We start from the raw sequence: 25,379 nt of genomic DNA, 5'->3' as shown, positions 1-25,379 counted from the left end.
GGAAGATATATATGCATTTATAGAAGGAGAGGTGTTGTACCATTTAATTTATGCCACTTTTGCAAATTTAGGCCTCATCCACACTGACTATTTAATGAAGCTTCAGGCTATCTCCAAAATGTGGTGGCTAGCCCATGCATGCCACAAAGTGTGCTGCAGTGTGTTTTAAGATCTGTAACCCAATACAAGCAAAGTTAGGTGAGAGCCTGAAATTAAACCTTTAATGTGCATCGATGTGCTGTAGTATATACCACATTGCATGGTAAAATTACAGAATCACTGTGTGGACACCCAAGGCATTCCAGGAGGGTATTTTAAAAAATAAATTCTCCATGGCTGTCAAGCTGCAGATCAAGGAACTGGTTCAAGGCTGTCCTTTGTGTGTATAATCACTATCCAGTTCTCAAACTGGTTCCAGGTTTTACAATCTAATCTTCCATACAGCAGAAACACATTCTTCAATATCTATTTCAAACTGACCTAAGTGTAGATGTCTTAACACTTCATCATTGTTATGATAATGCTACCTCTTTGTTTCTCTGTTTTCCTTTTCAACAGCAATTCATGGTTGTTTCTGCCCTCAGGCCTCTGATAGTGGTTAGGACAACTCTCCCTTACTTGGTGTCCTTTGGGTGTTTTGTACTATAATGCACATAATTCACAATAATTGTGGCTGGGAATGGTGAGAGTTGAAAACCAAAACATTTATAGGACACCTGGTTGGAGAAAGCATGAGCATTCAGCATGGGTTTGGCTCTTTCGCTGAAAGATGTAGGACAGAAAAAGTGCTTACTTTTGGATGGATTGAACTTAGATAGGTATTTTAGTCAATGATGGGAACTGAATATTTGAAATCAATTAAATTAGGGCAAAGTTAGAGCTTTTCCAGTGAAAAGTGGAAAGTTCATTAAATCAATTTATTTTTATTTAATTAAGTTATTAGCAATTTAGCATAACAGTTTAAAAATTATTTTCTAACATGCATGTAGTTGAATTAGATTTTTTAAAGCCTATTAACCAGTAACTAAATGCATTAATGCATTCTTATTAAATTTCATATATCTGGTGTGCGTGTGTGTGTTCTTAATTACACAGGGATATTTTTGAAGCAGATAATTACAGTCCAATTCCTGTATCAAATGAAGAAGAATACAAAACTGTAATAAGTAAATTTCCCTATCAAGATCCAGAACTCGATAAGGTAAGAGAATGTTTATTTATTTACAGTATTTGTATACCGCTTTTCTCACCCCGAGGGGGACTCAAAGCGGTTTTGTATATAATTATATTCTGCATCCATTTAAAGACTGGCTAGAAGACATTTCAGCTACGTTCAGATGATTGTCTAAACTGTAGTCTGTGTGTTCAAACTATTTCCTACTATATGCTTACACCGATTCGCTTTAAAATAAGGTATCTGTGTTTTGTTCCCACAGCAGTGTTTTCCAAAGAAACTTCCAATGTCTCAGTCAGTGCCTCAGATCTATATCCAGGTTAAGGAATTCATTTATGCAAGCCTTAAATTTTCAGAGTCACTTCATCGCAGGTAAGCATTTATAAAATCTGCCCTGTGTTTTAAAGTTTCAATGCCTGTACAGTATTTCAAGGCAAGTAGATAATGATGGGGTGTTGCCCATATTAGAACACATATTGGGAGGGTATAAAAAGAAGGGTTGAAACACTATGGAGAGAGAGATGGGGAGTCGGGGGGGGGGGGGGAGAAGAGAAGGGGTCTACATTGTTAATTGCAGCAATAATATGTTTTATGCTTATGCCTATGTTTGATTTTTTAAATAGTTTTAATGGTTTTTATCTACAGTTATATGTTATTGATTTAGATATGTGGTATTTTTATATATATGTGAGGCATTGAATTTGCCATTGATTATGTTGTAAACCGCTTTGAGTCCCCCCAGGGCTAAGAAAAAAGCGGTATAGAAATATAGTTAATAAATAAATAATAAATAATATTTTGCTAAGATCCCAAGTTCAGCCCTTGACATTTACAAGTAGTAGTGCTGGGATAGACTTCTACCTGACTTTCTGGAGCATTGCTGCCAATCATGACAGCAGTACAAAACTAGATAGTCTAATTTGGTATAAGATTTATTTGTTCCTAGGAAACCATACTTGAAGGCAAGAGATATAGTTCAGAACAGAGTTGAGCCTGAATCACTGTTAATGAAAAGATTTATAGTTTTCAGAGGGCCATTTTTGTGTAATTTTTGAAAATAGAGGAAGAAAGAGATGAAAAGACCAGTGAAACGGATTCAGAGAGATGCTATTTTTGGAAAGAGTTTAAGTCCGCACCTTTTTCTCTTCCCAGCAGAAGAAGCCCCCTCCATTTTTTCTTGGAAAGTTACCTCCTTCTCCAGAGAGGGCCCTGGGAACTTGCTTTCCCAGTGGCACTAGCATAGAGTGGCCATTGAAAGTTCCTCTTGGAGTATGATGGTAGTTGAAATTTTTCTCTCTGTGTATCTCTCAGCAAATAAAAAAGGCTGGTGGTTTCCATGCTCTGATTGGCTGGGGATGGACAAAACTGGCGACTACAATTCCCAGAACCCTCTCTTGTGGTTTGTCTTATTTTAAAAAAATATTATCTTTAAAACTTAAAATAATTCTAAAAAATAAGTAGATTGGTGAATTGTTTTGAAACTTGGCAGACCTGCAGTTGTAAATGGGGTCTACAACTGAGGTAGGGTTCATGCAGATAGGCCTTAAAATGGCTGAGGATTTAAAGTTTCCTATTGTTGCCAGTGGGCTGAAACTCTGGCAAAATGAAACCTTCCCCTTTTGGGTAACTTTCTGGTAAACGAAATGAGGGGTCAAATGAAAACAGACCCGAAAATGGTATGCGTTTTGGCCTGAATGCACACGACTAGTTCAGTAGTGTGAATGGTGAAACCCCATGCTCAGTCCTTGCCGTCTCCAAGTAGGGCTGAAATCCTTAGAGCTACTGCTATCAGGGATAACCAAGGATGGGAAAGTGTTATCTTCCAGCAATATGGCTCCATGGTTGAGCTTGGGATAAGACTCTTTCCTATGCTTCTACCAGCTAAGAATGTGATAAGATACTTTGCATTATAGATACATGGCAGCATTACCAGATAGAGACAAATACAAAGCTAATGCAAATTTTTCCATGTCCTAAGAGTAGAATGGGGGTATCAGTGCCATAGAATAACCTAGGCATTGTATTCTAAAATTCTCCCAATATGGACACACATATTTTCCTATCAAGGATTCCCACTTCTCCTTGAGACTAACAGAATGTTTATGTTTTAGAAGTTGTCTGCCTTTTGTTTTTCTTTTGACATTTTTCAAAAAGTAGTTTATATGGAAGCACATTTGTGGTGATATCAACTTAGTTTTGAATTCATTGATTATGTGTCTTTTTGATCGCCACCATGATTGTTTCTTCTTTCTATTTATCATTGGCCTTTTGTTTTTTAAGCAATCTAAAGTAGTGAGAAACAGCTTTTTAGCAAGTGGGGCAAAATTCAGCAGATTTTTCTTAATATGATTGTCTTCAAAGTCTTTACTATGTAGCTGGTTTCAAAAGCATTGGTTGGTTTTAATTGGTTGAAACATATAGGTCCATTTTGCCTGCTGAAGTCTGGAAGTGATTTCCATCAAGCTGAGTGCAATGTTGACAACCGCAGATTACTCTCTTCACACATACTGAACTAATATGGCTTCTTAATCTCCTTCTTTAAACAGTAGCTAATTAATCATGCATATTACCCTTTTCAGATTTTACTCTTTAACAAATAAAGGTCAAATTACATCAACACATGTATATGTCTCAGGTGATTCACAAAATATTTGCTTGCTTGAATTATGTCAGCAAAGGAACAGTTTTTTGCATTGTTATCCGAAAGAGGCACACATGCAAAATAAATAGAAATAAATTATATTGTGTAAAGCTATTGTAAAGCTATTGAGAGATTTGCCCAGGGTTACCCATTGGGTTGGCGTGGATGCGTGAGGACTTGAATCCTGGTCTCCAGAATCATTGTTCAGTGGTCAAATCACTACAGCAACGCTGGCTCTCCACAGCATCAGTGAATGCCAAATTATAGTTAAAAGAGAGTAATATTATTACTGACATTGTCAGACTTGTTTATGATTTGGATCTATTAAAGGGGAACATCTCAAAGGGATTCCCATCTACTACAAACTTATGGTACATCTTAAATACCCTCCAGTGTAATCCTATGCTTTTATATGGCTAAGCAGGGATCGGATCTCCCCAAAATCCCTTATGTAATTATTAACTTTACAATATACAGTTATGGAGTTGGTGGAGTAAGCACTGTGTTAGGTAACTCAAATGGTTTAATGGAAATAAACAGGTAGAGGGGAATGGGGAGATTTGGTGACGTTCGCTTGAATACTACAAATTCCCGAAGGCTGGGTCCAGCCTCATCTCCTGAGGCGGATCACCAGGTACTCTTCATTTGCTTATAGCCTTGTTAGGACAAGAAGTGTGCATTAAGGACTCTAATACAAGGTGTACTACCCTGTTAGTTCCCTCAACAACTCATCTTCTCACACTCCTGAGAACAACTAGTACATTGGGTCTTCTGGATCCACAGGATTTGGATTCACAATTTCCAGCAACTATGGATTATCATGACCCATATAATGGTGATATCAATACTGACATGCTAAAGCATGTACATTCATGTCATCACCATCTAATAGCACGGGGTGTGATTGTCTTTGTTTGTCTGAACTACTTTTAAAAATGGCAAAAAAAAAAAAACCCTCAGAAATGGAATGGAACATAGTTTTGGAAAATAAGGCAAAACTTATCAATCTATGATTCTATCCCTGCCCAGAGCAATGTTTCAGGGATTATGTGCATACTAAAAACCTGTATTCAAGAAAATTCTAAACTTGTGAATATTAATAAATGAATTCTGTAGCTGCAGCCCTTTAGCAGATGCTTGCAGGGAAATGTTTTTGTCCCAAATAGTGACCCTGCGTCAACAGTCAACAAGAGACTGGTAGCAAGTTGTAGATTCCTCCAGATTAGTCAGATCACAGATAAGACTCTGAAAGATCAATTACCTTCCTGCAGAGAAAAAACATCAGCCCAGGGAGAATTGTTTTGCTAGTTCTTTCCCCTCCAGGTTTTATTCCTGTTATTTCCTTATATTGTGTGTGCCATTTTTTGAATTCCCATTTTCTCCTAACTAAGTGTGGTGTCGAACCACAATTCTGGAGACCATGGAAACCCACCGAGTGATCTTAGAAGAGTCGCACAGTTTTGGTCCCAGAAAACACCATAATAGGTTCATCTTAGGGTCACCATACGTTAGAAACAACATGAAGGCGCTATTAACCATCACCACCACAACAAATTATTTTAGCTTTGTTAGGCTGAATCAATAGTTTTAAAGACTATTTTAAATTGGAAGAGGTGTTTTATTTATTTGCTTTATTTATTTATATCCCATCTAAATCTGATTGGGTGTCTTAAATTTCACCAGTAGGTAAACAGTCATCTGTTGACAATGTAAAACAGACAGCCTGTTAGAGACTGTGCAAGATAAACAGATTATCTCTGAGATGCCTAGAATGCATTATAGACTTCTGAAATGGAGGAGAAATAATCACCAAGATAAATGCATACATAAAAAAGATCCCATTTTGGGATGGATGGTCAAGACCACCTTTCCATGCTGAATATTACAGGTTGGATCCTTGATATCCTCTTAAAGGATCACAAGAACAGTGTTAGGGAAAGTATGGACAGTTGGCCAAATGAGAACTTTCTGGGATCCTCTACTCACCCAAATATGGGTTTTACATTTTTTTTAATCAGCTACATGACTAGTAACATCCCTGAAAGCCATTTTTTGCTCCTCTCCTCTTAAAAGTCTACTTGGTCACTTCTGGAAGAGGCAAAGTGGGTATAGAAATGCTCTCAAATGCTAAAAGAATCTCCCAATTGTACATAATAGAATTCTTCCTACATTCCTTTAAGACTCCTGTCTTTGAATTAGTGTCTTCAAAAGTGTCATATATGTTGGGTCATAGGTGTTCTCCTGTCACAGTGAGCATATGCAGTTAGGTGGTAGGGTTCTGGTTTTTACTGGTGTTTCCCTCCCAATGTTTTAGACTATAATTTATCAATATAAACTAGCTAGACAAATGATAAGGGATAATGAGAGGTTTAATCCTAAAATCTGAAAATAAGTGTTCAACAAAGATATTGTAAAGTGCAATCCTATCTCCTTTATGCCACTCCATAATCGAAGCAAAGGTTAGTTAAATATTTTTATTGAGAAGGATGTGAGGAAAAAAGCTCAAAGACTAAGCAGTTATTTTTAGATCTGTTTGGAGATTTGGTTTATTACAGCACCTTTACATTTTTCTTTTTTCAGTTCAACAGAAATAGATGACATGCTTCGAAAATCTACAAATTTGCTGCTGACTAGAACTTTAAGCAGTTGTTTACAAAACCTCATCAAAAAGCCACACATAGGTTTGACAGAGGTAAGTGTGAAGATTAGACTTGTGCATGGATCTGTTTCCCTTAGGTACCTTCGGTACCTTCGGGAGCACGTAATGTTAAGGGCCCTCCCGGTACAAAAATCCACCTGTAATGAAAACAAGTGGGAGCCAATCTCGGTTCCTCCTCTGCTTTTCAGAATCACAGTTTTTTATCTTTATTATTAATCCTAGCAAACAAAAATCTCATTCCCTGAAAACTACTTCCAGTTATCTCTACTCTAGAATAGAGAGTAGAAAGAGCTGTAAGGAAGCATTAAACCCAAAGAAGAAAAGAGACTGAAGCATGCCAGGAAAAAGAGGGTTTTTTAAGGAGGCCCGGGGAGGATAGCTCCAGGAAGTCATTGCTCTTCCTTACCTGAAAAAGGGGAGGCCTCCTTAAAATGCCTTGAGGAGATATGTCATCTAATTTTGTGTTGTGAAGGACAAACTTTTTCAGTTTAAGAATAGCCTTTCCCTTCAGTTCCTGGAAGCTATTCAGCTTTTATGGAAGCTTCTCAAGGAGAAGATCAGTTATGATGGACAAGCTTCTCCTAAAAACAATTTGTCCGCCATTCTGTAAGTAAATTATAATCAGGGTTTGGAAAAGTTCCTTCCCCCGGGCAGTATGACTTCTGTGTGCATTCTCGAGTGTACAGTTGTCCCTTCACATTTGTGGTTTTGTATTTTTCGCGGATTTGTTTTCATTTTATGATGCCTACAAACCACTGTTGCCTGAGCAATTGCCTTCTCTGTCAAATAAAGGGAGTGCCCCTGACAAGGTTTTCTTCCATATGACCCAAGCAAAACAATATATCGTGCCATGTCCTGTATGACATGTAGATTAGTAGAGAACTTCAGCAGAGAAGCCAATGTGGGCACTTAGTGTGATTATTTGTTATAGTCTGCAGTTTATTTTTATGTTAATATGTCTGAGGAGCATATTATGAATAATAGCGCATAAAATACATTTTTGGAGCTTTCCCCCCAAAAACTATCAAATCCAACTGAACAGATTTTACAGGAATAAAAAAGAATGTTCTAAGGATATTCAATTTTTGAAACCTTGTATCAAACTGATTTAAGACATTTTGATAGTTTTGATTTGTATATAATATTCTACTCTTAGCCAACAATATCTTGCTACCTATAACTCATTTTTCATTTTTTTTAATTTGGTTTTGGTTTTGGAAATTAGCATCACATTTGTCTATTACAGTGGTTGTCAAATTTTGGGTTTCCCGGTATTCTGGATTCCAGCTTCCAAAAGCCATACACTTTTTGAGATTCTGGGGGCTGAACTCCAAAATACGTGGGAGACTGAATACTAATAATCTATTATTTTACAGTTAAATCAAATTATATAATGTAAATGTAGTGAGGTGTTGCATGGTTTCCCATCTGTATGGCCATGTTGTAGCATCATTTTCTTCTTGGAGAAAATGGGGCTAGAACACAGCCATACATACCGGAAACCACACATCACTCCAGTGGTTCTGGCCATGAAAGCCTTCGACAATACAATGTAAATGTGTTTCACAAGATTTTCTTTCTTTTTTTGTATTAAAGCTGGTGCAAATAATCATAAACACAACACATCTGGAACAGGCATGTAAATACCTTGAAGACTTTATAACGAACATTACAAATATTTCCCAAGAGACTCTTCATACTGCAAGACTATATGGTCTTTCAACATTTAAGGTATGCAATATTTTTGTACTATAAATTCAGTTAAAGAAGCCCATCCCTTCTTTTCTAGTTGTATCTTGCTCGTTCTTATGCTCGAGGATGCATGTTATGAATTATACTAAAATTACACTATTTAACAAAAAGTGAAAAAAATTCTGTTCCTGGCTTAAAGTGTAATTTCCTGTTTAATTGTGTGGTACTTATTTGCAATGGGTTAAAACCGCAGAGGACTTATGGTTTTTATTGTGTTACTGATGTTAATTGTAATGAATTTTTACTTGTGTTAAATGTTTTTAATGTTTAAATTATTTATGTACTGTTGTGGGCATCGAATTGTACCATTTTGTAAACCGCCATGAGTCGCCCTCGAGCTGAGAATGGCAGTATAGAAGCATAGTAAATAAATAAATAAATAAATAAATAAGCTGCAGAACTTGCTGACTGGAAGGTCGGTGATTCAAATCCACAGGATGGAGTGAGCTCCCGTTGCTAGCCCCAGCTTCTGCCAACCTAGCAGTTAGAAAATATGTAAATTTGAGTAGATCAATAAGTACTGCTTCAGCGGGAAGGTAAGGGGGCTCCATGAAGTCATTCTGGCCACATGACCTAGGAGGTGTCTGTGGACAATGTCGGCTCTTTGGCTTAGAAATGAAGATGAGCACCACCCCCTAAGTTGGACTTGACTAGACTTAATGTCAAGAGGAAATCTCTACCTTTGCTATCTACTTTGAAAGTAGTTGTTCTACTCCAGAAATTTGGTTTTTGTGGCTGCCATAAACTATGTTGAATTGGTTGAGACTCAATGAAACATTCATTGAAAAGGTATAGAAAAAGGTGCTGCAGGATGTCCCAGAAAAACAAAGTTTTTTTGCAGTTGAATAAACTTTTTCCATATTTTTATAATAGAACCAATTAGGAAATAACATTTATAACCCAGGAACAAAAATCGTGTTACATAGAGTTATGAAACAGTTCAGATTTCACAGACATCATTTGAAACAAGTAAAAGAAGCCTTGAACAATATTGACTACGTTAGCTTAGAGAGAAAATATAGGCATGTGATGAGTTCATTATTATTTATGGGATACATGTCATCACTTCCAGAACATTGCCATAATTTAAAACGGTATAATCCCATTAAAGTTAATCCATGGGGAGCGTGGTGCCATGTATGTACTGATGAGATCATATTTTGAAGGAGGCAAAATTAGAATATGTTTGCGCCCAGCATACTCAGAGACGCGCCTACATATTTCTCAAACTTAATCATACATTTTGATGATAATCTAAGAGGTGGGGTATTTAAATGGCAAATGCTTTAATCAGATCCAACATGATTCATTTGGAGAAATTTCCAAATGAAACACATTTAAGGAATGTTAGGGGTTGTTTTGTTTGTTCTTACTTAAGTTGTTGGACTCATGGATGAGCAACCTGCAATTCCAGAGCTGTATGTTGCCCTAAGGGGATTGTTTTGCACCCTGGAGGTGATTTATCCTCCTGTTCCTCTCTCTACACCTCTCTTGTACTTTTGCTTCAATTTGAGACATAAAATGATTTTTTTTGCTCCTGTAGACTGTCAAATACCGTATATACGCGAGTATAAGCTGACCCAAATATAAGCCGAGGCACCTGATTTTACCACAAAAAACTGGGAAAACTTATTGACTCGAGTATAAGCTGAGGATGGGAAATGAAGAAGCTATGGGTCAGTTTCAAAATAAAAATAGATACCAATAAAATTACATTAATTGAAGCATCAGTAGGTTGAATGTTTATTAATATTTACATAAAACTGTAAGATAGGACTGTCCAACTCTGACTAAACCATTATTCTATCTGTCTTAAATGTACATATGTTTACGATCCTTCCAATAATAATAGAGTAAAATAATAAATAACCTTGACTCGAGTATAAGCCGAGGGGAACTTTTTCAGCCTTAAAAAAGGGCTGAAAAACTAGGCTCATACTCAAGTATATACAGTACTTGAGTTATCTCTCAGGAATGCCATTCGAAAAGATAACACAGAGGACGAAAGTTCTGAACATCTTCTATCACTCTTACCTATTGTCATCTCTCAGTACTACCTTTCTTGAGAAACCACAGAATACAGTTTGAGAACCATAGAATATAGGTGAAAGCCATTGCAATTCTATAATTTTGCTTTCAAACATCCAATTGGGGCAGAAACAACAAAGCGTGATGAGCTAGCAGGGGAAAGAAGGGCTTCCATTTAGGAAGGGACATTTCGGATCATGATGAAGAAAAGGTGTGCAACTGAAGATGTGCAACTGAAGTATATGCCTGCCTGAAGGTTGTCAGTTCAAAGCCGCGAAATGGGGTGAGCTCCCATCTGTCAGCTCCAGCTTCCCATACGGGGACATGAGAAAGGCCTCCCACCGGATGGTATAACATCCAAGCGTCCCCTGGGCAATGTCTCTGCAGACAGCCCATTCTCTCACACCAGAAGTGACTTGCAGTTTCTCAAGTTGCTTCTGACACGATAATAAAAGCTACATTTGTAACTCTTTCTCATCAAGCATCACTTGATAAGTGGATATGTGTGTCTCCAAACATTTATTTTTCCTTTTTTGCATCAAGGTAGAACACATTAGTGGGGGCCAGAGAAACCGTCACGCTGAGATAAAATTCTTCACATTTTACACCCATGAAAAACAGTGTGACTCACTCTTTAAATAAATTGTCTGGAACATCCGATGTACATATGAGACAGGTTTTTAGAGCTGCGGGCTGTGCAGTTCTGTGCATGCTTACTCAGAACTAAGATTTATTTAGTGGAGTTGTTCACAAATAAGTTTACATAGGGTTGTAGTTATGGGTGCGTCTACAGTGCAGAATTAATGCAGTTTGGTACAACTTTAACTTCTGTTATGGAAGAACTTTAGCATGTACTTACAAATAATGGTGATGCTTCCCCAAACTACAACTCCCATAAATTGAGCTATGGCAGTGAAAGTAGTGTCAGACTATATTAATTCTATAGCATAGAAGCATCTTAAGTATCAGCAAAACACTTTCACAAAAGAATACTAGCATATGTACCTGGGTTTGCATTTTGTAATGGAATTTATTAGTTAAGGTAATTGTTATGCTTTATGATTGTAGGAACAGTATTAGTCTCCTGGGAAGGCCAGATACCTCATCAAATTGTTTGCCTGTAAACATCTTCTTGGGACCACAAAGGACATTTTAGCTGTGTCGAGGGGCATTTTAGTACTGAAAACCACTTTGTGTCCCATTTTCACAAAGACCTCTTAAGGATTAAAACTACTAAAGAGTGTCAAAAACATGGCAGGATCCCCCAAACATTTAGAAGGTATTTAAATGTTTGGGAATCCCGAAGGAATGCTTTACAGCCTGTGAGCCACACTTTGTCAGCATCACTACATCTTGTCACATACTGGGCTTTTTTAGGTTTTAAAAGCAGCTTACCATTTAGCGTGGCAATGTATTTTGAAGGGGAAATTGGGAGAGAGGGTCATCAAAATACTTTTCTGGTTCTTTAGATCCCAGCTGTAGCATTTCTAAGGTCCTTTCCACACAGCCGAATAAAATCCCACATTCTCTGCTTTGAACTGGAATATATGGCAGTGTGGACTCAGATAACCCAGTTCAAAGAAGATATTGTAGGATTATCTTCCTTGTAGGATTATCTGCCTTGATATTCTGGGTTATATGCCTGTGGGAAAGGGCCCTAAGAGGCCAATAGATCAATAAATCCCACATTATCTGCTTTGCTGGAATATATGGCAGTGTGGACTCAGATAATCCAGTTCAAAGCAGATATTGTGGGATTTTCTGACTTGGTATTCTGGGTTATATGGCTGTGGGGAAGGGCTCTAAGAAGATCTTTACTATTTTAAAATAATTTTTGGTTGAATGACAATTTAAAATGTGACGTAGGTTTCTCATTTCTTAAATTATTTCTGCTGTTTTGCAATGATTGTAATGTACTGTATATCCTCGAGTATAAGCCTAGTTTTTCAGCCCCTTTTTAGGCTGAAAAAAATCCCCTCGGCTTATACTCGAGGCAAGGTTATTTATTATTGTACTCTGCTATTAGTATTATTTTTATTACATTTATTATTTTATTCTATTATTATTACATCTACATTATTTTACTCTGTTATTACTTTTATTAAATTTATTATTTTATTCTATTATTACATTTACATTATTTTACTGTTTTATTATATTTATTGCATTTATTATTTTACTCTTATTGTTATTATTACATTTATTACTTTATTATTATTACTATTGTTATTAAATTTCCATTAATTCCTCTATTATTTTTTATTACATGTTATTACATTTATTATTTTATTCTATCATTATAGGTAATAGATAAGCACATTTACATTGAATGAGGTTAGAATAATGATTGAATCAGAGTTGGGCAGTCTTATAATAAATTACAGTTTTGTGTAAATACTCAAAAACATTTAACCTACTGATGATTACCAGTAGCAGCTACATTTCTCACCCTCGGCTTATACTCAAGTCAATACATTTTCCCAGTTTTTTGTGGTAAAATTAGGTCCCTCGGCTTACATTCGGGTCGGTTTATTCTCGAGTATATACGGTAAGTAAAAACACTTACAAAAAGAAGCACTAGTCACTTCTATAATTTTATCATCTTGAATTTAAAGTCATTACTTGATTGTGTATACACCCAAATAAGGTAGGATTTCATAGGTCTGCCAGCTAAATAGGATTATTCTTACTGTAAGGAATTCTGTCTTCATTACCTTTATTTTGGAACTAAATCTTAAAGCTAAACTGATCCAATTCCAGCAATAATCTCTGCCATCAAGTTTAAAGGAGGACGCAGGAAGGATAAAGAGATACTCAAAGATTCGACACTGTGCTCCTCAGTTTTTCTCCTAGGAACACTTAATGTTACTATATGTTTTTTTAGGCTAAGGCAAGTCCAGTAGTTAAAAAACAATTTAATTATGCCAGGCATTTTCCCTTTTATATAAGATATGTCTTTCGGAATTGCAATCACATGCCTTTATGCCAGGTAATAATGAGTTTATGCTGAAGTATGACACAGTACACAGAAAATCTTGATACGAGCAGCCATATCTCAGAAACTAGAGCGGATACAGTCTATTCATTGCAATTTTCTAATCAATGCCCCAAATGACCCCAGGAACAGACCAAAACAACAGTATTTTTTGTTGGGCTGTGTAGTTTATGAACATTTGAATAAAAATGACCATATGTTGGATTGTTTCCAAATTCAGGCAAATGAGGTCAAGGTTACAGTGGTGGGCTTTCCCATTTCTTCTTTGCTGGGGCAGCCCAGCTTCCTGAAAGTGTGATAGCAGTTGACCTTCCTAAATGGGGAATCGGTAGTCGAGATTTCTGAAAATTGTATATAAATATCCTTTCTGAGTAGAACTTTTCAAACTAGGATAGGTTGATTCAGCATACAATCTAGTATTTCCAAATGAATTAGCCTCCTATTTGTTGTTGTTCATTCGTTCAGTCGTTTCCGACTCTTCATGACTTCATGGACCAGCCCACGCCAGAGCTCCCTGTCGGTCGTCACCACCTCCAGCTCCTTCAAGGTCAATCCAGTCACTTCAAGGATACCATCCATCCATCTTGCCCTTGGTCGGCCCCTCTTCCTTTTTCCTTTCATTTTCCCCAGCATAATTGTCTTCTCTAAGCTTTCCTTTCTTCTCATGATGTGGCCAAAGTACTTCATCTTGGCCTCTACTATTCTTCCCTCCAATGAGCTTCCTATACCAAGCAATATATTTCAGATTTAATCTATGTCATTTTGACCAAAGGCAGTTCACAGAAATGTGGGAGCTAGTGATATGGGACCATTTGGGGAAACTCGCCTAATAAAAGAAGATTGCATTTCTTTTAAAAAATTATGATTTTGATTAATAATTCTGTGCCAGAAAATTGTAGCAATCTGACCAACTTTCTGCCACTTCTAAATGGGATGGTTACTCATGCAAACTTCAGTAGGGAATATCTCCAGAGACAATAGACTGAGGCTGGATCTACACTGCCCTGTATCCCAGGATCAGATACCAGATTATCTGCTTTGAACTGGATTATATGAGTTTACATTGCCAGATAATCTGGGATACAGGTTATTGTATTGAAATTGTATTTTATGGTCTTGGCATCAACTGTAAACTGTCCCGAGTTGCCTGCGGGCCGAGAGGGAAGGTATATAAACACAGTAAGTAAGTAAGTAAAAAAAAAGCAAATAATGTGGAATAAGATCCTGGAATAAAGGGAGGGGGTGGATCCAGCCTGCAAAACAGAGTTTAGCTCTGGGCTTGGATGGGAGAATGGTAGACCTTTGTCAGCTAAGAAGAAGCAAAATACAGTTCAATGGGTTGCTGTGGGTTTTACTGGTTGTATGACCATATTCCAGAAGCATTCTCTTCTGGAATGCTTCTGGAACATGGCCATACAGCCTGGAAATACCCACAAGCAACCCAGTGGTTCCAGCCATGAAAGCCTTTGACAACACAAAATACAGTTCAATTTTAGTTCTCCTCCAGCCCAAAGAGTTGTATCAGCAAGACAAGCCTTTCAAATCAAAAATTGGTTCATGTTTTTATCTACATCCATGTGTAATTTATTTTTCAAATGTTTGTGTGGATATATATTTGGAGAGAAAAAGTGGGCAGAAAGCAGTAAGAATTCCTTTTGGACTCCTGTTCCATCCTTCTGATCTTTGTGGGCTTTTTCAAATTCTCAGATTCTTCAAATATTTTGCATAGCATGATACAGAGTATATTAAGCAATTTTTGTACATTGGCTTAACTTTTCTTTCATTCTGGGTTTAAACAGATTTATTAAGCTATATAGGCATTATCTAACTGTCTGTGGGCTCATGCTGTGACTGTCATTTGTGGTATCTAAGCTCCTGGAGGCGGGGAATCCAAAATTAATTGCAAACAAAGCCAACCAGGTAGACTCTTCCCTCCTCCTGTTCTCTATATTACTTAAGCATATTATTTTTACCACTGAGAACTGTAGCAATGGATAAGGCTCGCTTGTGATGGCCAATCCTTTTTTTATTAATCCTTATGCACGTTTTATGGAAAGCTGGAGGCATATCTTTAATTTAGCTACCCTATTGCTGACTGCATCACCTAAAGGCAAATCATTTCAGTCTCATTTAAGTCTTAAACTTTAGCCCTGTATGTACTTTACCAGGCATGAATCCTACTGGAGCCAATAGGTTTCACTTCCAAGTACAGGACTGATGTTTTAGGACATCAGTCCTGTACTTTTCAAGTTTCCATTTTCGAAGCCTATATTGAATTGGTTGAGACTGTGAGATATTCATTGAAAAACCATAGCAAAATGTGCTGCAGGATGTCCCACAAAAACAAATTTTTTAGCAGTTTGTTTTTCATGTTTTTATAATAGAACCAATTAGGAAATGACATTTATAACCAGGAACAAATTGTGTTACATAGTGTAACACAATGTATCTCCTTCTACGTTCCACCTCGGAGTTTAAGATCTTCTGGGGAGGCCCTGCTCTCGGTCCCACCTCTGTCTCAAACACATTTGGTGGGAACAAGGGACAGGGCCTTCTCGGTGGTGGCCCCCTGCCTGTGGAATTCACTTCCTGGGGAAATTAGGTCATCATCATCCCTCCTCACCTATAGAAAGAAGGTAAAAACGTGGATGTGGGACCAGGCCTTTGGGCAATTAGGTTAAAGGACAATTGATAATGTTTGACTATGGCTTGGAAGTGAATGTGGATAAGTTAAGCGGAGTACTCAGTATATGGCTAGATAAATAGCCACCAGACTGGTAATAGCTCAATGGACTGTAAGTATACTGTTTTACTCTTTATGTCTTAATGTTTATGTTTTTTAACTGTTATGATTGCAGTTTTGTATTTTATGATGTGGCATCAAATTGTTGCCAATTGGAAGCCCCCCTGAGTCCTGCTAGGGCAGTGATTCTCAACCTGTGGATCCCCAGGTGTTTTGGCCTACAACTCCCAGAAATCCCAGCCAATTTACCAGCTGTTAGGATTTCTGGGAGTTGAAGGCCAAAACATCAGGGGACCCACAGGTTGGGAACCACTACCCTAGGGGTTGAGAAGGGCAGGGTAAAAATGTTCGAAATAAATAAATAAATAAATAAATAAAATAACATCGATATAATCACAGCATATATCTTTCAGGATGCAAGGCATGCTGCGGAAGGAGAGATTTATACCAAACTTAACCAAAAGATTGATGAATTCATCCAGCTTGCTGATTATGACTGGAACATGGTAGAGCCAGATGGGAGAGCCAGCGGCTATTTAATGGATCTCATTAATTTCTTAAGAAGCACCTTTCAGGTTTTTACTCACTTGCCTGTAAGTATAGAAAGAGCAAGCAATCTCTGTCTTGTGCATGTAGTTTAAAGATCCTTTGACACCTGTGATGGAAAAAACAGCAACCCTTGATCTGTATGAGACGTCCAACACACAGTGCTCTAGTGGTCCTATGTGAAGAAGATGCTGCATTCAAACCATGGTTAAATATTATAGTTTAAAATTGTCTTTTTTCAGTGAACCATAATTAGGATTAACACATTTATTTTGGACAATATAGCAACCTACAATTCAAGTGGAATTAAATGCTTTCCAGTGCCTCATGGTTGCACAGAAGGGGAGGGAAGATGAACACCTAGCCTTGCTGAAGCTTGCGTTCCTAATGTTACACAATAGTCTATCATTTCATCTGGTTAGGAGTAAAGTGAGAACACATTCCTCCCTCTACTCAATGTCTTTATTTTGTCAATATTAATAATCATTTAATTGTACATCTGTTCATTCTGGTAATAGACAAGATTTGCTTTAATCTGGGATTTAAAGAACAGTTGTTATTCCTTTTGTTCTGTCATGTGCTGGGCCTGTAAAGAATTTCCTTTAGAACAGGACGTGCAACCTTTGCCCAACGGGAAGCCAGGGGCCCCAAAAGAAGTTCTCAGAGGTTTTCCACCACAAATGATTACAGATGGCTTGTGAAGTATAAAAAGTCCTTTATTAATGAACAATCAAACAGAAACTTTTCTTGTCTTCAATAAAGTTAACCAAATGCTTCCAGGCTTTTATGCAACTGGTGGCTTTCTAAACTTGCCCATGAAGGACAGGCAACTGTCTTCAATAACTTCTTCTTTACTTTAAAGGAAAATCCCCTTTTTAACTTCTCCCAGGCTGACTGTAATCTAACCCTTACTGATGTGGGCTCCGCTACCGGGTCGAACTGCGTCTCGAATGCTGAGTGGACCTACCAGTAGGGCAGTAGATATTCTCCAGCTGGAGTTCTTTGGTCTTTAGTGCTGTTTCCTGGAAATCTTTGGAGACTCTTAAGGCTGTTTCCCCCCCGGAAAGTCTTAAGGCTTTGGGGATACTTCCCTGTAGTTCTCTGGTTTGCTCTTAAGACTATTCTCCCCCGGAAAATCTTAGGGGTTGAAGTTTTGTACAGGGGAAGCTTGCACATGTCCTGTACATTAGCTTTCCTTGCTGAGACTAACTAAAAATGGCTCCCTTCCCTTCCCAATTGCCCTGAGCAAGGGGCGGGACCAAAACTTAACGCTGATGGACAGGTGACTTACCCCACGACTGCAACCAAAGGAAGCCACCTATCTGTAGAACCCTGAAACTTAGGACTGCAAACAAACATTCAATACAAAGCAAATAAATTTGGATCTCCTGGTACAGCCATACCATCACACCTTTTTTAAATGATACTTGGTTAAATGTGCCTTGTGACAAGAAGTTTTTGGGAAACATGGTATAAAACAATGATCATCAGTATCATCAGTTTTTGGAGATCATTTGACACTTTGCCTTAGATTAGAATATATTACTCAACTATGTTGTGCAGAAGTGGATTTTAGCCAAGTCCCATGCAAAAGACACACAGGCAAGAGGAAAAAGGAACAGAAAACTTTACTCTTATCAGCAGAGGCATAAACTTGCAGCATTGCATTCAAAATCAAATAGTGCAACAAACTTACATAGTCCTTGTAAGTAACACAGAATAAGGCTTCTTCATCTTCAAATGAGAGAGCAAAACATAAAACTTGAGTAAATAGCTATTCCACCATAGCAAAGAGCATCCCTGTTAGAGCATAGCAGCACTACAACATATCACTTCTCTTCCTCAGAGTAGCATATTGCTTCTCTAAACTGTATTCTAAAATCCATACAGTTATACCCCATCGGGTGTGGCCCAAACATGCTAGCTAACCTACATGACCAGCTGCACATAATAATTAACATCATAAAGTTTTTCTTTAACACACACTTGATCCTGCTACGACTTACTGTAACAGACTATGACTTGTTTTTGATAATTTTTTTTAGCTACCAAATCAAATATTTCTTTGCTTTGGTTATATTGTGATGATATCTTTTACGTTCTGTTTATTCATTGGTGTCAGTCTTGTTAAGTTACTTCTTAAAATAAATATAATTGCCTGATTTGCTGGATGTTCAGTTACATGTCATTTCATTGAAACTGTTATATCCTGTCTGTAGCAGCGTTTCAAGACAAGAAGTATGTCTTGGTCTGTTATCTATTCCCTCAGGAGCAACTTGTTTCCATGTCTTATGTGAGAGTGTTTAGACAGTACTATGTTGAAAGATTGAAGATAAGGAAATATCTTTGATTTATTCTGGTTTCATAAGTCTATGCTGTTGTGCTCAGGCATAAGGCATTTTGATAGATTTGTGCTTTTTCTCATCTGGTAACAACTATAGGTTCCAAACACTAGATGTAACATAACATCCAATTGTGTTGTCTAAGGCCATGTCTACACTAAAAGAATTTATCTATGTCTAAGAAATCACTTTGTACCCACAATGAAAGAGTAGGCAATATGTTGAATACATTGTCCAAGAGTCCCCTTCTACACTGCAATATAAAATCCAGAATATCTGATTTGAACTGGATTATATGAGAGTGTAGATAATCTGAATTATATGGTTGTCTAGAATGGGCCTGAGTGACAAAGGTAGCAGAGTTAGAATAGAGCTGAAACTGAGGTTGAGCTCAATGTCCCTAATTATTTAAGGGAGTATGTTATCTAAATTGTTGTTACTTCAAGATTTAAAGAATTTCACCTCTATTTTTGGTAAACAGTAGGAAATACTTCAAAAATTTAAATTATTGAATATACACCATTGGTAATATGGATAAATATATGGGGTTTGAGACTTCATGTATAGTCTATGGAAGATATTGTTTGAATTCTTGCCCTACATATATTTCTAGGCTCTTTGGTTTTGTTTTGTTTTGTTTTGTTACCTGGGGGGAAGATTGGTGTTTGTGGATGGTTCTCCACTTAAGGTTTTACCTATGAAGAGGAGAAGATTCGTATTGGACAGTTCTAACAACAAATCTATTTGTAGATTTTGCCGAGTTGTTCAAATACAGCTGCTTTGAGTCTTCTTGTGAAGAAATAAAGAGGGTATAAACAAATATAATAATGACAATACAGTAGAATGAAGTGACAGAATGGATTGTGTGTCACTTCTGTTCAGGAGTGGGCAGTCTTTGCAATTTCTTTTGTGTCTTTCACTAGAATCTCACAATCCACCAGAGGGAACAAGTTGGATACAGAATTGTGGGACGTGGCATCTTGAAGGAGAGGCCCATTAATTTGTTTTCAGGATCAGAACATGCTGATCCCTTCAAACCTAAATCTACACTAGGTTCCCCTAACTAGAGGGTATTATATAGATAGAAAGACTGCCTTGGGGATGACAAAGCCAAGAGGACTAGAAAGTCAACAGTGAGATACCCTAGAGCAGTGGTTCTCAACCTGGGGTCCCCAGATGTTTTTGGCCTACAACTCCCAGAAATCCCAGCCAGTTTATCAGCTATTAGGATTTCTGGGAGTTGAAGGCCAAAAACATCTGGGGACCCCAGGTTGAGAACTACTGCCCTAGAGCCTATATATCCCAGATCCTATATCCCAGGATCTGATCCCAGATTATCTGCTTATGAACTAGCGCAGACCCTACAATCTACTGTGGAGGCCCTTCTCTCTCCTGCCACTTTCACAAGCATGGTTGGTAGGTATGAGAGAGAGGGACTTCTCAGTGGTGGCCCCCTGGCTCTGGAAGATTAGGGAGATTAGACTAGTTTATTATTAAAGTTTATTATTATATTATTACATACTACTTGATGTCCAGCATATTTTTAATGCAGTCAAAAAGTCACTTTGAAAATACTGTACAACTCTGATCTATGAAATGTTATTTCATATAAAAAAAAGGTTTAGCGATTGAACTGTAAATTCCTACCCTGTAAGGAATCTTTAGAAATGTATGCCATTCATGGCAAGTGAGGAAGCTAATTTTGTAGTTTTCTCAGTTACATTCTTCAAACAGCACTGCAAGTATACTATTTTCATTTTTTCCTTGTGTGTGGCTTCATGTATAAGTACAGAATGGGGCCATTATAGTCATGGCACAATGTAAAGGGTTCTTTTTGCACACCATATTTTAATTGAGAAGTCTTTCCATACCATTATATATTATCTAAAATGAGTAGGGAAAGGTAATTTTTAGACTTTTGACTTCAGAGATATATAGGTCTGAAATAGAGATAAGTATAGAGAAAGAAATATAAGGCGAATGTCTTTGTTATGATTTTTTTCTTCACTGGGAATAATTGATTACGTCTGTGCAACTGATTTGCATCGTTTGGTGTTTGTGTGGGTCAGACGTACGTAATTTGGGGACATTTTGCTAGTTAGCTATTTTTAGTATGGATTTAATGTGTCCAGCTATATGGCATAGTAAAGCTATGTTTTGTGGACATTTTACGGGAAAGACTGTCCTTTTGTCTTAAAGCTTTGATGTATAGTTAATGTGTGGCGTCACCAGTGCCTTGAATGTATTTCTGCTTTGTTTTCTTTTAAAAGTCTGTTGTACTTTCTAGTCCGGTATCTTTGCTTGATAACAATAGGAAATGCAGTACTTTGTATTTCTACTACAAAGTAAATCATTTTCATATTTTTCTGGTCAGTTTAAAGGATGGATATATTCTTTTTTATGCGCTGTTTCTTCCTGTCATTGAACGGTCACAAATTACCCCTTAAGCCATTTCTTTGAGCAATGTGGCTAAGGAACAGATTGATGAGACTGTGTGAGTGGGGAGCGCTTCTGTGTGCGCACATAGCCACGGGGAGAGGCCTCCTTCTGGCAGTCGCTTCCCTTGCTGCCCCATGGGGGGGCTGCTCTGGAGGGCACCGAGGTCTGCTGCTGGAAGCAGGGAGCTTGAAAGCCCCCATGCATGAGCAGAAGGCCATCTGCAGGGACCAGGGCCCATCCAAAGAGCTCAGAAATTGTCATGCTAATTGAATGTGATCCAAAATCTTTTCAAACCACATTTCCAGATAAATGTTTCCAGATGATCTGCTGGAATACAACAGTTTATGCAGAGTGTGCTCAGATCTTAACTCTTAATTAGCACTGTGCTTTGCATTAATTCCTCCATATATCAGAATGTCAGTTTAACGGACATATGTCTGTTTGACTGTACAGCAGAACCTCTACTTAAGAGCACCCCAATATAAGAATGTTTTGAGTTTAAAGTTGTTGCTCGGACCGGTTTTGCTTTGACATAAGAACAGCATTTTGAGTTAAGAGCTAGCGCTCGAGTGAGTGCTAGCACAAGAGTAAAAGGCTTTACGGCTTCAAGGGAGCAGCCTCTGTGCCTCATGCCTTGGTGTCTCAAGCTCTTCTCATATAAAAATGAGGAGGGAAAGGTAATTTTTAGACTTTTGACTTCAGAGAAATATATCTGAAATAGAGCTAAATATAGAAGTATACGGTGAATGTCTATCAGTTTAAGGGACATGTGTCTGTTGTATGTACAGCGGAACCTCTCCTTAAGAGCATCCCAACTTAAGAATGTGTTGAGTTAAGAGCTGTTGTCCAGCCCAGGTTTCACTTTGACATAAGTGTAGCATTTTGAGTTAAGAGCTAGCGCCAGAGTTAGTGCTAGCAAAAGAGTAAAAGGTTTTAGGGCAATAGTTCTCAACATGTGAGTCTCCAGGTGTTTTGGCTTACAACTCCCAGAAATCCCAGCCAGTGTACCAGCTGTTAGAATTTCTGGGAGTTGAAGGCCAAAACATCTGGGGTCCCACAGGTTGGGAACCACTGCTTTAGGGCTTCAAGGAACCAGCCTCTGTGCCTTGCGCCTCATGCTCTTCACCACTTTGGGAGATTGCTGTTTGCCTTGCTCCACTTTGAGGAACTTTGGTTTAGTTGATTGTGAGGGTTTTTTTTTTATTCCTGGTATGTTTGGCTTCATGAAGAGAGAGAGGGAGAGAGAGCAAGAGAGGGAGGGAGGCTGGAATGAGTACAGTATGAAGAAAATGATACTCCTGCCTCTTCACTTTGTGCTTCCTTGCCACAACTTTGTGCTTCTACCATTTTGAAGTTGATCTTTGTCTTTTTTTATTGTTCCACGTGAAAGTGCATTTATACATTATTTGTTATTTATAAAATACATTTTCTTATTTTATAGCACATAACAAAAATGTGGGAGGGGGGAGTTGGGGGGCCAAAACGAATGAATTGTATTTCAATGCATTTCAATTGGAAAATTAGCTTTTAAAGAAGAGCATTTTGAGTTCAGACCCCGGTCACGGCTCAAATTAAACTCTTAAGTCAAGGTATCACTGTACAACTTAAGCAAAAGGATTCACTGACTTTTTAAGCTTTCAGTGTGACCAAGGCAGATCATAGATACTTCAATCTTACTTTTGAATCTTCAGGAAGTAAGACGTATTTGCAGACCCTTGCTTATTTTCTTAAGAATCTACCCCTGACTGCTGCCAAAGTGCAATTTGATGTTGACCGTACATTTCGATTTTTGTTTTGTTTTGATTGCCTTACTGGTTTCCTTCTCAGAATAACAACAATGACCATGCTGCCATGTCGGTAAGTAGACGCAAGCTCAAGAGAAAAAAAAAAGCATGCACGTGGAAAATGTAGAACTATGAACTGCCTGCAGGCTTATTGCTTCAATTCAGAGTGACTTAGTAATAACCTTCTATTTGGTCTAATCTGACTTGCTATTAAATTGTGTGGTTGCATATGGAATCCAAGTTGAAGACTACTATGAGTCCTTCAGATGTCAAGGCAGAAGGAGCCTTTCAAAGATTCTCAGAAACACGATAGGGCATGCATTGCATCTCAAATGAGATCATTCAAAGGGAAACCATAAGACTTCTTGGATTTGAGGTCAGGTGTCAAAATGCAGCTATTGGGTGTGCATATGAAATAAGGCTAACATGGCCAGCTAGTGGTTGGGAATAAAGAGATGGCAGAGGTTTTAAACTCTTTCAAAAACATAGTTTTTGAACTGAGTAGAATGTCTGCCCTTCAATGTATTTCTTAAAGATGATGGATTGCTTTAACAGACTAATGCCCCAATTGTTTTCAGGTCAGCGGCTTGTTTTAAATCATTTACTTGACCCAATACAAATATTTGCATTATAATGAATAATTGCTCCTTTTAAACAGATTTGCTTGTTTTGAAAAATGTCCCTTCTTTTTTAAAAATTAATTTTTGTATTTATATGGAATTGTGTCCTGCCTAATTCTTTTTATCTGTTTTGTGTTTTCCTGTTTTATAGCCACGTTTCTGTATAATATTTTCCAATATTGACACTAAAACAGAAGAAGTCAGTATAATAAATAAAATATTAGGGGCTTGATTGCTACCTTTGATAGGACGATAACGTATATATTCACTCCTTCATTTTCTCTTTCCATTTTGTATACTTGTATACTTTCAGTAAACAGGGGAAAACACTGAAGTATATTATTGCAAATACACAAGGAATAAAAAGAGCAAAAAAAAAAAAAAAAAAAGGCCACTAGCCAATACAACAGAAATAAAACAAAATAGGCTTCATAAGAGTAAAGCTATCAAAAATGACACAATCTTTGTCGTTTTTGAAAACATTATTTCATTTCATGATGTGTCTTGATCCATTCATTACAGTTATAACATGACCACATTGAAGATCTGTTATACAGCTCATACCAACCATCGGTTAAAAAAATAGGGACACTATAATTTATTGTTTTTCTTTAAAAGTCATAAATAACCTTCCCTTGAAGTTATATGCTTGGATACTTAAAAGGATGCCATTTTATAATTACATAATGCAGTTTAATCCCTGTGGGATAGAAGAAAACAAATGAAACAACACGATCTATTAATCTTGTAAAAATGATGCTTCCAAATTGCCAAATACTTTAGTAGTTTACACAAGGTAATTCTAATTTTTTTTCTGTTACTTGCACAAATAGGTTTTTTTCCCTAGCTTCTCACACTCAAACTTCGTCAGTTTTGTAGAACAAGCATGTATATTCTACACATCTTGCAAAAATAATTCTTGCTCTATAGTTTTTGCTTGGCCATCCAGGTTGAAATGTGAAGATAGAGCCAGTTGGGTGGAGTTGAATAAGGGTGTTCAGATGTTAGTCGCATCTAGTTTTTACCTACACTGTACAGAGTAACCTAGTTAACTTAGATGATATGGAGTTTTACTGAGGAATAAAAAAGAATGAAGATTTCACTTGCTTTTTTGTTGGTTCTCTTTTATTATCTTTTTATTGCTCTTTAGCTAGAATATATCTGGTATTGTATTACTGTATACTGAAAAACCCCAAATCCTATATTCATGCTCACTTTGTCTTTACCCCAGAAGTAACTCAGGGCCCTTCCAGACAGGCTCTATATCCCAAGATCTGATCCCAGGTTCTCTGTTTATCCCAGATTATCTGGCAGTGCGGATTCATAATTCAGTTTAAATTAGAAAACCTGGGATCAGATCTTGGGATATAGGGCCTGTCTGGAAGGACCCTCAGAGTCTTCTTTCATTTTCTCACTAGCTATACCCGCCACGCGTTGCCATGTTCAACCTTCCCTCCCTCTTTCTCTCTTTCCTTCTTTCTTTCCTTTCTTTCTTTCTCTCTCTCTCTCTCTCTCCTTCCTTCCTGCAGTCCTTCCTGCCCTTCCCTTCCCTTCTTTTTTTTCTTTCCTTCTCTCATTCCTTCCTTCTCTACCTCCTTCCTTCCTTCACCTCCCTTTTTTCCCTTTTACTTTCTCTTGTTTCTTCCTTCTCTACCT

The 25,379-nt window shown here is 37.5% G+C and overlaps 1 protein-coding gene across 4 annotated transcripts in view; it reads left to right on the top strand.

The window, feature by feature from the left end:
• The window catches only part of EXOC6 (exocyst complex component 6), a 156,754-nt gene that overhangs the window by 68,707 nt on the left and 62,668 nt on the right, over positions 1-25,379 (top strand). For 2 of the 4 annotated variants that reach the window (XM_060768714.2, XM_067465741.1), the window contains exons 14-19: positions 1,096-1,201; positions 1,437-1,546; positions 6,396-6,507; positions 8,071-8,205; positions 16,406-16,585; positions 23,147-23,176. In XM_060768714.2, the coding sequence (XP_060624697.2) occupies positions 1,096-1,201; positions 1,437-1,546; positions 6,396-6,507; positions 8,071-8,205; positions 16,406-16,585; positions 23,147-23,176 (673 nt within the window). The remainder of the gene's footprint in view (positions 1-1,095; positions 1,202-1,436; positions 1,547-6,395; positions 6,508-8,070; positions 8,206-16,405; positions 16,586-23,146; positions 23,177-25,379) is intronic. The other 2 variants (XM_060768715.2, XM_060768716.2) reach the window with 1 other exon arrangement.

The sequence above is a fragment of the Anolis sagrei genome, chromosome 3 (genome assembly GCF_037176765.1).
Source record: "Anolis sagrei isolate rAnoSag1 chromosome 3, rAnoSag1.mat, whole genome shotgun sequence".
Classification (NCBI taxonomy): domain Eukaryota; kingdom Metazoa; phylum Chordata; class Lepidosauria; order Squamata; family Dactyloidae; genus Anolis; species Anolis sagrei.
This window is presented reverse-complemented; position numbering and strand designations above follow the sequence as displayed.